General features: G+C 43.0%; 1 protein-coding gene across 18 annotated transcripts in view; it reads left to right on the top strand.

Moving 5' to 3' along the window:
• The window catches only part of phldb1b (pleckstrin homology-like domain, family B, member 1b), a 104431-nt gene that overhangs the window by 46694 nt on the left and 43909 nt on the right, over window positions 1-13828 (top strand). For all 18 annotated transcript variants that reach the window (XM_020047108.2, XM_020047106.2, XM_020047150.2 and 15 more), the window contains one exon: window positions 5430-6961. In XM_020047108.2, the coding sequence (XP_019902667.2) occupies window positions 5430-6961 (1532 nt within the window). The remainder of the gene's footprint in view (window positions 1-5429; window positions 6962-13828) is intronic.

Here is a 13828-nt window from a genome sequence, read left to right as displayed (position 1 = left end):
GTAATGCACTGTCCTGTTACTTACAAACACGGAAATAAACATTACATGTTCTTTCATACATGCTGATATTTTATGTATTAATCATTGACTGAAAGGTAGCTCAGGAAAAAAATATGGAAATTAAACATCTGTCTTGATGTTACACAATCCTGTCAGTGCTCTGACCACTGATCCTGAGCCCTGGAATATAAAGCACAATACTGGCAACAGATGTCAGAGTCAGGCATCACAGCTGATTTCAGCTTGTGGAAACCAACTTAGCACAGTCCTGAAAATATATTTAAACCCCAGAGTACTATGCATTACATTTTTGGGTTTCACTACTTTTATATTTGGGCTTATAAACAATATGTAATATAAATCGATCATTGTGTATTTGGCATCAAATTATTCCAAAGTACCTCAGCTAATATAAGCATGCATGTTAATGTTCTTAAAAGGTAGTGTTTTAGGGAAAAATGCCCAATAAAGTAAGTAATTTCATAAGCAGAATCAGATCTTTTCTATATATCATTAAATTCTGATCATAACACACCCATACGGAGTAATACTCCCAATACAAATGTTCTGTGCAAACACAATGCACATTTGTGGAAGAAAAGGCTTCACAATGAATGTGAACAGAAAAATGAAATAATTTGCCCTTTGTCCAACACGTTTTTGACAAAAATGTTCATTGAAATCAGCCCAAAAACCCATGTGGAACTGTTCTGCCATTACAAAAACCCTTTTCAAACCTTGTTCCTTGCACAGAAATGCATTGTATCACAATAAATCTTAACAGAACAATGAAATTAGTCACTTTTTGTGCAAGCAGACCAATATGTATATGACAGCCATAATTATGTCACTATTTATCATTGAAATCAGCCCAAAAACCCATGTGGAACTGTTCTGCCATTACAAAAACCCTTTTCAAACCTTGTTTCTTGCACAGAAATGCATTGTATCACAATAAATCTTAACAGAACAATGAAATTATTCACTTTTTGTGCAAGCAGACCAATATGTTTATGACAGCCATAATTATGTCACTATTTATCATTGAAATCTGCCCAAAAACCCATGTGGAACTGTTCTGACATTACAAAAACATTTTTCAAACCCTTTTTCTTGCACAAAAATGCATTGTATCACAATAAATGTGAACAGAACAATGAAATAATTCACCTTATGTGCATACAGGACTATATGATTATGACACCCATAAATATTTTTCTATTTATGATTGAATTCAGACCACCCACAGCCATGTGGAACAGTTCTCCCATTCCAAGTACGCAAAGCAGACAATATCTATAATGATCACATATGTATTACATTATTTGATGATAAATAGGTTATTAGATGTTACTTACCAGACTGTTCTTGCGTTGGCATTAGCCTGTTGTTAGCATTCGTCCTTTGTTGTCCAGTAACTCAGCTATCCAGCGTTTTATATAACCGTAACGGACTATGGCTACATTTAGTAAAAGTGTTTTATGTTTTGCCATTTTATACTAATAATAATACTTAGAAAACTGTTGAAAACATATCCTTTCTTAGTCTTTTCGACAAGTTAGCGTTATTCAAGGACACAATGCTAAAACGTTCGCTAATGCTAAGTTAGCATGCTAGCTAAGCTGACATACTGATGCAACCTCTTCTACAGTCAGAATGAGCAAATAAAGAAAACGAAACTTATGTCCCACCCAGCAACCTTTTGATTTCCCTAATTGGGTAAAATAAACTATTCTGCCTAACAACAGCCTTCCATTGGATGCTGTCACCCAACAGCCCATCCATTGGTCAGGTACACAAGGGTTTGGTTGCATCTCTACAGGATGACGACAACAAGGAAATGTGCCACGTAAACACAAAGTGCATATGCTTTTTCATCGGAATCTCGTGGAAACAGCAAAGAAAACAGAATCTCTCTATCACAAACCGTTTTGAAAATATGTAATACTATGTAATTGTTAACGCGGTACCGCCTAGTCCGTCCTCAGGGCTTAACTACAGGCTTAAGTGTATTGGTTAGCAAAAGGTTTAAAGTAGGATGTTATAAAGCCATTTTGAATCCCCTGTCAAATAAATAGTAAGCAAATGAACAGGTTTACATTCACTCCACCAAGGTCCTTGTTTTGGTGTATTGCCGTGCAGATGTATGGCTCAGATTGTTGCATCGGTATAGCAGGTGGGTCTCTACCTGTGTGGAGTTCTGTACACCATATAAGGCCTCATGTGGCCTTTCCATTTCCTGCCAGGGTGGGTGCAACCTAACGCTGGCTGCCTAGGCCTGTGAGTCTGGTCTCAACACCATTCATATTTTATGAGCATCTCATTACACTCATGGTATCTAGGCAGAAATGTTTGGCTGCGTAGCCCTTCCCCATCCTCTTCTTGCCAGCACAGTGGACTGGGTGTTTCACCTTCTTGGCTGCCTTTTAAATGGGTGATCAGTTCCTGCATTTGTGTCTGTGCTCAGAACATGCCACTGTGAATATGTATAGTGCATATACATTCGATGTAGGGAGCTTCTTGAATGTTTAGTGAAAGCTGTTGTTAACAAGTCTTGATTTGCCATCTGCCTTACAGTACCACTCAAACATTTACACTTTGCTGTACACTTACATTTCAAAATTCATTTGTTGGTTGTTTAATAGTCCTATACTTTAGTAATACTTCTGATAAGTATTTTTTAGCCACCCTCTGTTTCCATCTCTGACCTTTCTTACCAGGGTCTTTTGTTTTCCATTAAGACAAACCACTTTGTTGGCTATGCAATGTTTGCCACAGCACAATTTTGATATAGTTTAAAGGGGCACTGTGTAAAATCCTGACACTAAACAATAACACAAATATGTTTTATGTTCAACATGGGGTGAGTAGTTTACCTAACATTTTTTCAGTCCAATATTAATTGACTCAAATAAGTCAATACACACAATAACTGTAAGATTTTTTGTAATAGGCCTACTGTATAGTTGCATAGGGCAGGACTACACTAGGCAAACTTGCCTGTGAGCTGTAATATCCTATGATGTTGCTTTCTCTGTGGCTGTGTATTGTAGAATAGCCCAAAGTTTTACCTTGTTAGGTTACCAGATCATGGGAAACTACAGGTCCCAGATTTTTAATCACACCACTTATCTGGTTTCTATTTTCAACCTCCGCCCTATTCAACTATCTTCCATCTCCTACTTCCTGTGTATTTCCTATCCTTTTCCTGCACCTCACCCTTTCCCTGAGCATTTTAGGTTAATATAGGGGATTAAATGTTCTCTATCTTAATGTATCCATTTCAAACTTCAGAGGGTAAGGCTTTGCCCAAAAAGACTAATATACTGTACTGCAATATGTTTTTCTGCCTTATTTGTCTTCAGAGTTTATAGTCTGTGCAGAAAAATTACAACTGGCAAGAAAATGTAACAGACACATTTAGATGGCTTCCTAGAAATTTCGCAAGCTTGCCACACACTCAGATAATCAAAATTTGAAAAAAAACAATTAAGTGCAATTAAGGTTAGTGTTATGTTTGAAATCATACTTTGAGTATATTAAATGTAAATGAAAGAATTCAGTTGTAGAAAAAGACAGGTTTATGAGTTTGTTAGCCAGACTGTTACCATGGCACAATAGGTAAACAAAAGCAGAATGCGTGTTTACTTGACCCGGGCTAAATGAATTCAGTGAACTGTCTCTTTAAGAAACTGAACTGACGACATAGTTCCCGCCCACGTAAATCTCGCGGGCCGTCACATCAGCACCGTGGACAGAGAAGGGAGGTGGAGCGAGCAAGCTGGGTAGCGGCGCCTGGCACACAAACCGTGGCTGGAATATCACGTCAGCAGAGGCTCTTTCCATCTTCCCCGGTGTCGAGAGGCGAGTAGGCTACAACCGTCCTCGGTAAAGGATGCTATATTGAGGTCGGGATACAGGGTTTTAGCATTTTGGTTTTAGCTGGGTTATTAGCCATTATTAACGACTTTGTCGCAAGCTTACCCATTCATGTAAGTCAGCTAATAACAATTATTGCAGCTTTGGGGTCCAGGCAGGGGCAGAAACCGAATATATTTTTCACCTAATTCTGTTTTTTCACATTGTTCGTTTGTACTCTGAGACGTTTGACAATGCTGGCGATACGACCATGTGCCCTGATCTGTGCTTAGAAAATATTGTGGAAAAATGTGTAACCGAAATTATCGACATTATTTGACCCCAAAATGTATTGGGGAGATAAGGCTGTCATGTTGCCATTCAGGACGACATGATGCTGGAAAAAGAGCACGGGTTGAGTCATTATTCCTGTTGAAAGACCAGGAGAATAAGCTACTCCCAGCTCTTTGCAGAACAAAAAGTGGTTATGCATTATTTGTGAAGACTTCAATCAAGGCTATGAGGTCATCTTCATGAATAGAGAGCAAGAGCAGATGGGATATTTAATTAAGATGGATGTGTATGACAGTATAACACTGTAGGTTTATTTGTTCATCCTGGACTGTGTACAGGAGTGTATTTGATGACATTTGAAACAGAGCTGTAATTAGATTGACATTCATGTTATTTAACCTTTGGCATGTGAATGATGACTAGGCATCACAGACATTCACATTCATACAATACTGTGTATATGCCTACCTCCAAGAGGTACCAAATATGTATCGTTTCACTTATGTATAATGAAACGATACAGTCATATCTAAATGCCTTTTACAGTCATATCTAAATGCAGCTGTGTATTACTTTCATTCAGTACTATTCCTTAGTGAAGTCAATTATCACATAATTTAATAATATACCATAAATCACACCCATATGTCCCCTTGTGCTCCTGAATCTACCAGGTTGACATGGGGTGGCAGCTAGTTGCCTGAGATGTCAATTGAATTACGACTGTACCCTGGCCCGGCACTGCTGTCCAGTCACCCTGTCATTAGGATACACTGGCAAATTCCCCCTCTCTCTCTATCTACCCGAGGCCCATCTTTACTCCTCTCCATCTCTTTTTCTCTCTTTCTTACTGTCCATCTAGTTCTGTCTCTCAAGATGTCCTCTGTCCTTAACTCTTTCTCTGTCCCTAACTGTTTTTCTTTCTCTTACTTTTTCTCTATCCCTAACTCTTTCTTTTAACCTTTTGTGTGTTCCAATTGCATCTGTGCAATTATTAAAGTAACAAGGGATTTCTTTTTACATATATTTACAATGCATTTAAGCAAAAGCATGGTATGGAATATGGCCAATTTACTTTGAGGGCTGTTTTTATGCTTGATACAATGCTGAGTATCTGAATACAGCTCTTAGCCATGGTGTGTCAGACATCTCACAAACCCTGAGGTTCCTTCACTTTTTTTAACTAGTTACAATAACATTTTGAACAAGAACTTAACCTGAACTACACACATTATAACACCTTACATAATACAGTGATTGTTGGTTTTCCCCTACAGACTCTGAGAGCCTGGTCAATGGGAACCATCAGCCAGGGCCGTCCCAGTTGCACCACCCAGCCCCCGGTGAGAGAGTCCCCTTTTCTGAGCACAGTGCCATTGTCAGCTCCATTGAGAAAGACCTCCAAGACATCATGGACTCCCTAGTCATGGACGATCCCCAGCCTTCCTCCTCTTCTCACTCCAAAAAGCCTGACCTCTCCCCGCTATCCCCCATGGTCAACGGGGGAGGCCGCTACCTTTCCCCTCCCACCAGCCCAGGAGCCATGTCTGTGGGCTCCAGCTATGAGAATACCTCCCCCCCCTTCTCTCCCCTATCCTCTCCCTCGCCGGCTAGCAGTGCAGGCAGCTATACCAGCCCCTCTCCCAGCGGGTGTCTGGACGCCCAGGACCCGTCTCTGCCCCCTGTGCCAGTCCGCTCGTCCAGCTACAACTACACTACACAGCACCCTCCCATCCCTCAGCCGAGGACCATTCTGCCTAACTTCAACGCTGGTGGCGGTTCACAGAAGGTCCCTGAGAGCCCCCGGCTCCAGAGGAAAGGTCTCCTGGAGGCCCCCCAGAGCCCTATGCTGGCCCGCAGGGGCCAAAGCCAGGGCTGGCCAGGGGGCTTGGGTTCAGAGAGCCCTAGTCAGACACACCTGTCTGTCGCCTCAGCCGATGATCCATGCATGGGCGTGGGCGTTAACGCAGTGCCACGTAGCCCCAGACACACACCCAAGTTCCCCTCCACCTCCACATCCTCTTCCCCATCCAGCCCCAGGCCAAAGGTAGGCGCAGTCCTCCATGAGCGACCGGCCAGCCCGTTCGGAGAGCAGTCCGACCCCTCTGTTGCCTCCAGCCCCTCCAGACAGCTGATCTCCCAGACCAGCAGGGCCTTCCAGCCTCCTCTGGATCCCATCATCCACATAATCCAGGGGGGCTCTCCATTACAGCAGCACCACCCTTTGCCCCGCACGCTGCAGCCCCCTGAGAGCCCACGGCTGGCCCGCAGGAACCTGGAGCTCAACGTTGGTGTTGGCGGGAGCAGCAGCATGAGGGAGCTTCCCCCTCTCAGCCCCTCGATGGCCCGCAGAGGGGTGCCTGTTCTCCCGGGAACCTTTGCCACGTTGAGAATTCCGGAGGGTCCGTCATCATCATTGGGGAAACAGGTAGTCCCAGAAAGCCCCAGGCTACGACGTAAGGACAGCTCCCCCTCTGAGGACCAATTTGGCTGCAGGGCTGTCCGTGCACGCAGCCCCTCCCCCACCTCTGGGCTGATGATGGAAAGTGGCGGAGGAGGAAGGAAGGCTAGCTTTGGAAATGCCTTCTCTCCTGCTTACAGTCTGGGTTCCGCACCTGGCTCACCTCTTGCCAGCCCTAGGGCCCATAGGAAAATGTCTGGGGGTCCCCGGGAGCTGAAGGGTCCCCACCCAGGGATGCGGGAGCGGAAAAATAGCATCTCTGAGATCAGCGACAATGAGGATGAGCTTTTGGAGTACCATCGGCGTCAGAGAGAGGAGAGGCTCAGGGAGCAGGAGATGGAAAGACTGGTGAGTGGAGTAGCCTACCCTAAGCAGTATCAGCTGTTAGCAGTGAGCTAGGCTAGTTAATCATGGATTTTTATTTGACAGAGAAATACAGGGTAATAGCAAACAAAGTTATTGGATTGGCTGAACCGTTGATTGTCTAAGTAATACTATCAGTTGAATTACCATCATTTAGATAATGGTCCTCAAAATAGGTTTGGCCTTGGGGATAACTCTCTTGCTAAGAAATATGCCCAAATCATGCTCTAAACTCTTTCCTGAGACAATGATACATTCCCCTGCTTTTCTCTGTTCAAAAAACAACTGGAAGCTTCTTAGATGGCACGTAATAATTCAATCTTAATGTTGAATCTGTTTGTTTTGCAACCTTTTTTTATCAACCTTTCCATTTTAGTCATTTAGCAGATGTTCTTATCCAGAGTGATCAGAGTGCATGCATTTTAAAAGAGCTAGGTGAAGTAACCAAACCGTTTAGTAGTAAGTGCCTTCTATTCAATGAATTTGTTATCAGCAAAGTTCAGTGCTGAAAAGAAGACCATACAAATAATAAACATAAAAAGTGAACAAAAGACAACCGACAGAGTTTGTGGCAGTGGGACTGTTTTGGGTACTCTATGGAAAGGTGGGTTTTTTCAGATGTTGTTTAAAAATTGTTAGAGGCTTCTCTATGCTCGCCTCCAAGGGAAGCTGGTCCACCATTGAGGTGCCAGGACAGAGAAGAGTTTTGACTGTGTGGATCGGGAACTACCTCGAAGGGGTGGGACAGCCAAGAGCTTAGAGGTGGCTGAACAAAGAGCCCTGGTAGGGATATAGAGTTTGAACACTGAAGGTGGTGAATTTCCTCTTGTTGCTCCATAAACTGGAAGCCAGTGTTTGGTGTGAAGAAGGGGTTGACATGGGAAGGTTGAACACCAGACAGGCCTCTTCATTCTGAATGAGTTGCAGGGGTTTGGTTACACATGCCGGGAGCCTCACCAAAAGTAAGTTCCAGTAATCCAGCCCTGAGATGACAAATACCTGTGCTGCTTCCTGATTGAGGTAAAGTCGTGTTCTAGGAATGTTGTACAGCATTAACCTGCAGGAGTGAGTCACTGCCTTGATGTTAGTAGAGAGCGACTGTGAGTCGTTAAGGGCCACACCATGGTTCTTTGCACACTGGGAGTAGGACACTGTGCAGTTGTTAGGCATGTTCAAGTGAACAGGGTAAACTCTTCAAGGTTAAGCTTGAAATAGTGGGCTGACATCCAAGTCTAGATGTCTGCAAGACAAGCAGAGATGCGTCTTGAAACCTGGGTGTCAGATGTGTGGAGGATAATTTTTTTGGTGTCATCTGCATAGCAGTGATAGGAAAGACCAAGTGAGGATATGACAGAGCCGAGATGCTTGGTGTATAGCGAGTAGGAGATGACAAAGAACCAAGCCAGTAGTAAGAGGCTGAGTGGGAGGCACCGTTCTTCTCCACATCACCTGGTAGGAGCTCTCTGCCAGGTGGGAAGCAATCCAAGAGTGAGCAGAGCCTGAGCTGCCCAGTAGAGAGGGTGGAAAGTAGGATGCTGCGTTTCATAATTGTCAAAGGCAGCGGATAGATCATGGAGGTTGATAACAGAGGAGAGTTAGCTTGGGCAGTGCAAAGAGCTTCTGTTACACAGGGAGCAGTCTCAGTGGAGTGGCCATGTTTAGTCTCTGTCTCCACTCATGTGTGCCAGAAATCAAACCATTTGTTTAACCTAAGAGGAAGGCTGTAGTGACCATGGTGTCTCAGTATTTATGAGAAAAAGGGAGGAGTAGAGAGAGTTTAAGAGGTTTTTACAATCTAAATTGCCGTGACTGAGCATCCATGTTTTTCCATAGCAACCCTATTCTTTGTTGTCCTTTTCCTCAATAAAGTGGGAGCAGTCTTTCCCTATTGAAACCCTGAGACAATTAGCCATTTGTATTGTATTTGTGTTCATCTGTGCTGTTAAAATATTTATTATTTTAATAACTTTGCCTCTTTGGTAGGTAAAGCCTAGCAACAGAATAGAATAAGCATAGATTATTGTCTTATGTCTATGGGGAGAACTATTTTGGATCTAGCAATTTGGCAGTACACTTAGGGGACATTAAGTTCTATGACTACACAAAAAAAAAATTGTCATAAATGATGCACTCTGGCCCAATGTACCCGGGACACAGGCTGGTTCCAACAGGAATATTATGTCCATTACAGACCAGTAAAATCATGTCTGCCCACAACAATCAGCCTTTGTCTCCCTTGTCGCTCCCCTGGGTTGGAATAGGTGGCTGCCCTAAATATATCACAAATGTTTCTGTTCCAATTTAACAACCAAAGCAATTCCTAAGATTGTTTAGATTGTCAGAAAGAAGAAATCTGGATCAAGCTTTATGATAATACATTTTAAGTTCAACGTTGTATTTGTTAGCCTACTCTTTCAGTGTGGAAAAGTTGGTTATTACAGTGAACCATAACGACCTTTGGTCTAAAACGTGGGCCATTAGACTGAGAAATATTGACATAGGATTACATGTGAATAGCAGAAGGAATCTCAGCTAATGTACATAAGCCATGTAGATAAGGATTGTAGCCTATAAAGGGGTTAGTACAAACGCAGGCAGATTGTCGAAATTTCCATTTATTTGTCAGTTGCAGGTGTGATTGTACACATCTTGAAAGATTGGTGCGTTCGGAATCTACAATTGCTTCAAATGTCAGATGATGCCACTAATGTTATCACATTTTATTTTTGAGGAGGGATTAAGAGGGAGTAGCTGTATTATTTGCTTTATTTTGCTCATTCAGAAATAAATGGAGGATTTAGACACTGTTATTACAATGCAGGATTTCTAAATCTGCATCTGTTTTAGTCCACCAAAACATTTTCTATAACTGGCTGCTGTGTGTCAGCACTGCATGGGACAGATGGACAGACAGAACTGTATGGGACTGAGACTGGCATAAAGTCCCTGTAAGTGGATGGGTTCAGTCTTCTGCCATGGAGAGAGGCGGTGCAGAGAGCCAAGCGTGACACAGGTCCTTCTCTCATTGGAGCTGGCAGGGGGAGTGGGGGGTGGGTACCTAACTATGATGATTGGCACAGTCATTCCTTTTGGGGGAAGGGGAGGGCAGTGTACAGTCCAATCATCAAGGCTATTTTTACCCCAAAAGTGAAACACTGTCTCTCTCTATCCATTCATAGGTCTTCCTGACTGCTCACGTCTATCTGTCCTTCTGTCTATCAGTCTCTCAGCAACATGTTGCAGGCCAGGCTAGGCCAGGGGAAATTATCTGCACTTTGTGCCTGAGTTATTCTTGGATGCAGTCAGTCAAACCCTGGGGATCAGTATCATGCCTGAAGCCGGGATTTATGCTGTGTACAGATATCTGTCCCACAGGGGGAGGCAGCACATGGTGTCTCTGGCATCCTGATAAACTAACAGCACTGTTTCTACATGTGACTTGTTTCCTGTATCAAGGATACTCAAATATTTGCGACAACATTGTTCATCTTCTCTGTTTGCAGTGTTTATACCATGCCATTATTCTGTTGTGTCCAAGTTCTGCATAAACCAGTGAAACCTTATTTTTAGATGTTATTTTACTAGTCAGAATGCCATGGAAGGAACACACTCTCCGGCCTTTAACTTTACTTGGGCTCAGTAGTGCCCAAGGGAAATGTGTTACAATGAATACTTTTGAGTGGACCGAGCAGGGGCTGCCCTCCGGAACGGTTTGGATGGCCAAGAGACCAGAAGTGGCAGAACAAAAAGGCTTGGGTAGGAATGTTGGGTTTGCACATTGCCTGAAGGTTGGGAGGGCCGGTTCTTGCTGCTGCTCCATAGGCAAACCACATGGTTTCATAATGGAAACAGATTCAGCAAGTAGAAGCCTGTGGAGGCAAGTTGTATGGCGTTGGTGGCACAAACAGGGAGCCCTACCAACAGTGAGTTGTAGTAGTCAAGACGTGAGGCACTAAGGTTGTGCACCTGTGTCCTGTTGCTGACATCCTTGCAGGGGTGTTCAGGCATGCACATAGAAATACCTTGTCCCAAATACAGTGGATATAAAAAGTCTACACACCCCTGTGAAAATGCTAGGTTTTTGTGATGTAAAAGAATGAGACAAAGATAAATCATGTCAGAACTTTTTCCACTTTTAATGTGACCTATAATGTGAACAATTCAGTTATAGCTTAAGTGGAGAATATATGGCACAACAGAGACATTAACAAGAACTGGACGTCCCTCCAAAATTTATGAAAAGACGAGAAGAAAACTGGTCAGGGAGGCTTCCAAGAGGCCTACAGCAACATTAAAGGAAATGCAGGAATTTCAGGCAAGTACTGGCTGTGGGCTACATGTGACAATCTCCCGTATTCCGTAGGGTGGCAAGACGGAAGCCTTTTTCTTACAAAGAAAAACATCCAAGCCTGGCGGAAGTTTGCAAAAACAAACATCAATTCCCCCAAAAGCATGTGGGAAAATGTGTTATGGTCTGATAACTTTTTGGCCATAGTTCCAAAAGGTATGTTTGGCACAAAAACAACACTGCACATCACCCAAAGAACACCATACCCACATGGAAGCATGGTGGTGGCAGCATCATGCTTTGGGGCTGTTTTTCTTCAGCTGGAACCAGGGCCTTAGTCAGAGTGGAGGGAAATATGAACAGTTCCAAATACCAGGCAATTGTGGCACAAAACCTTCAGGCGTCCGTCAGAAAGCTGAAGATGAAGAGCAAGTTCACCTTTCAGCACAACAATGACCCAAAGCACACATCCAAATCCACCAAAGCATGGCTTCACCAGAAGAAGATTAACGTTTGGAATGGCCCAGCCAGAGCCCAGACCTGAATCCAAATGAACATCTGTGGGGTGATCCGAAGAAGGCTGTGCACAGGAGATGTCCTCGCAATCTGACAGATTTGGAGCACTTTTGCAAAGAAGAGTGCTTCAAAAGGTGCTTCAACAAAGTATTAGTGTGTGTGCAAACTTATGCAACCATGTTATTATGAGGTTTGTTTTTTAATTGAATTGTTCACGTTATAGGTCACATTAAAGGTGGAAAAAGTTCTGACTTGATTTATCTTTGTCTCATTCTTTTACCTCACAAGAACCTGCCATTTTAACAGGGGTGTGTATACTTTTTATTTCCATTGTATCAGCAAATTCCTTCCCTGGTGCAGTCAGGTAAGGAGTGTATTACTTCTCATGTCTAAACTGATTTGTAGTGTTACTGATGCATTGGCTTGGCAAACACACTTGGCATATGGTGTTAGTCACTGGCTGGCAGCTCTGACTGTCAGACAGATATTGTTGTGAAAATGGCAATCCATCGAAGATTACCTCAGTGTTGTAATGACAGGTCCAAGGATTTTGACATCACATTCTGCTACACTATTATGCTGACACATTTGCTTAGTTGCTCTTACAGCAAAATGTCTAAAATTAGTCAATTTATTTTAGTATTTAAGCATTCGCAAACATACAATTTCAATTGGTATTTTTAGTGCTTTCTATCAAATGGAGTGGAAAGTATTTGTGGTCCTGAAGAGTTTTTTGACCTTCATGGCAGTTTCTACACTGGACTTTTAACAGCACTTCTTGAGGGCCTTTTGGTTGGATGCCTTGTTATCTTAATGTCTTGACCCTCTCTACTACTGTCCTTGTAGTTGGAGACAGACAACGAATCCAGCAGACTTTATGTAGACCAGCTGCGCGGCCACCTTCAGAGTGTGGATGGTCTTCAGTAGGGGAGAGGATGCGCGCGGCACTACCTTGTCGTACAGTAGCTTACCAGTGTGGATTGTTGAAATATTTCCAGCGCAAGATACTTTTCACCCCCAAATGTTTTTTTTTCGTTCGCACATATGGTGGTTAGTTTATGTTTAAAGTGCTTGCATCAATGTCCAATTACTACGGAACAGTCAGATTCTAGTCAGCTATTGATTGGTGGTAGGCAGACACCACAAGTACTGTTGTCTTCGTTACTACGGTAACCTCCTTTCAGGAGCAGCTGAACACTTTTGATCAGGGTAGGAAATGTTTGTTTTGGTTCACCAGCCACTGTGGCTGGTGGATGCCAAATATTACTAGCCACTCAAAAATTTTACCAGCAACATTTTCACCTCAAAATCTTAAAACAACATGTATTGAAAATGTATTTCAAAGAATGGCAAACATTACAAAAATGTTGTATATACACTGAACAAAATTATAAACCAGCACTTTTGTTTTTGCCCCCATAGATATGCCACACCTGTGTGGTGGATGGATTATCTTGGATTATCAAAAATGTTGCCTGGTCTGATGAGCCCTCGATTTCTGTTGAGACATTCAGATGGTAGAGTCAGAATTTGGTGTAAACAGATTGAGAACATGGATCCATCATGCCTTGTTACCAATGTGCAGGCTGGTGGTGGTGGTGTAATGGTGTGGGGGATGTTTTCTTGGCACACTTTAGGCCCCTTAGTGCCAATTTGGCATCGTTTAAATGCCACGGCCTACCTGAGCATTGTTTCTGACCATGTCCATACTTTTATGACCACCATGTACCCATGTCACAAAGCTCGAATCATTTCAAATTGGTTTCTTGAACATGACAATGAGTTCACTGTACTGAAAAGGCCCCCACAGTCACCAGATCTCAACCCCATAGAGCATCTTTGGGATGTGGTGGAACGGGAGCTTTGTGCCCTGGATGTGCATCCCACAAATCTCCATCAACTGCAAGATGCTATCCTATCAATATGGGCCAACATTTCTAAAGAATGCTTTCAGCACCTTGTTGAATCAATGCCACGTAGAATTAAGGCAGTTCTGAAGGCGAAATGGGGTCAAACACAGTATTAGTATGGTGTTCCTAATAATCCTT

Source organism: Esox lucius, chromosome 1 (genome assembly GCF_011004845.1).
Source record: "Esox lucius isolate fEsoLuc1 chromosome 1, fEsoLuc1.pri, whole genome shotgun sequence".
NCBI lineage: Eukaryota > Metazoa > Chordata > Actinopteri > Esociformes > Esocidae > Esox > Esox lucius.
The sequence above is the reverse complement of the archived record's forward strand: the minus strand, read 5'-3'. Positions and strand labels throughout refer to the sequence as shown.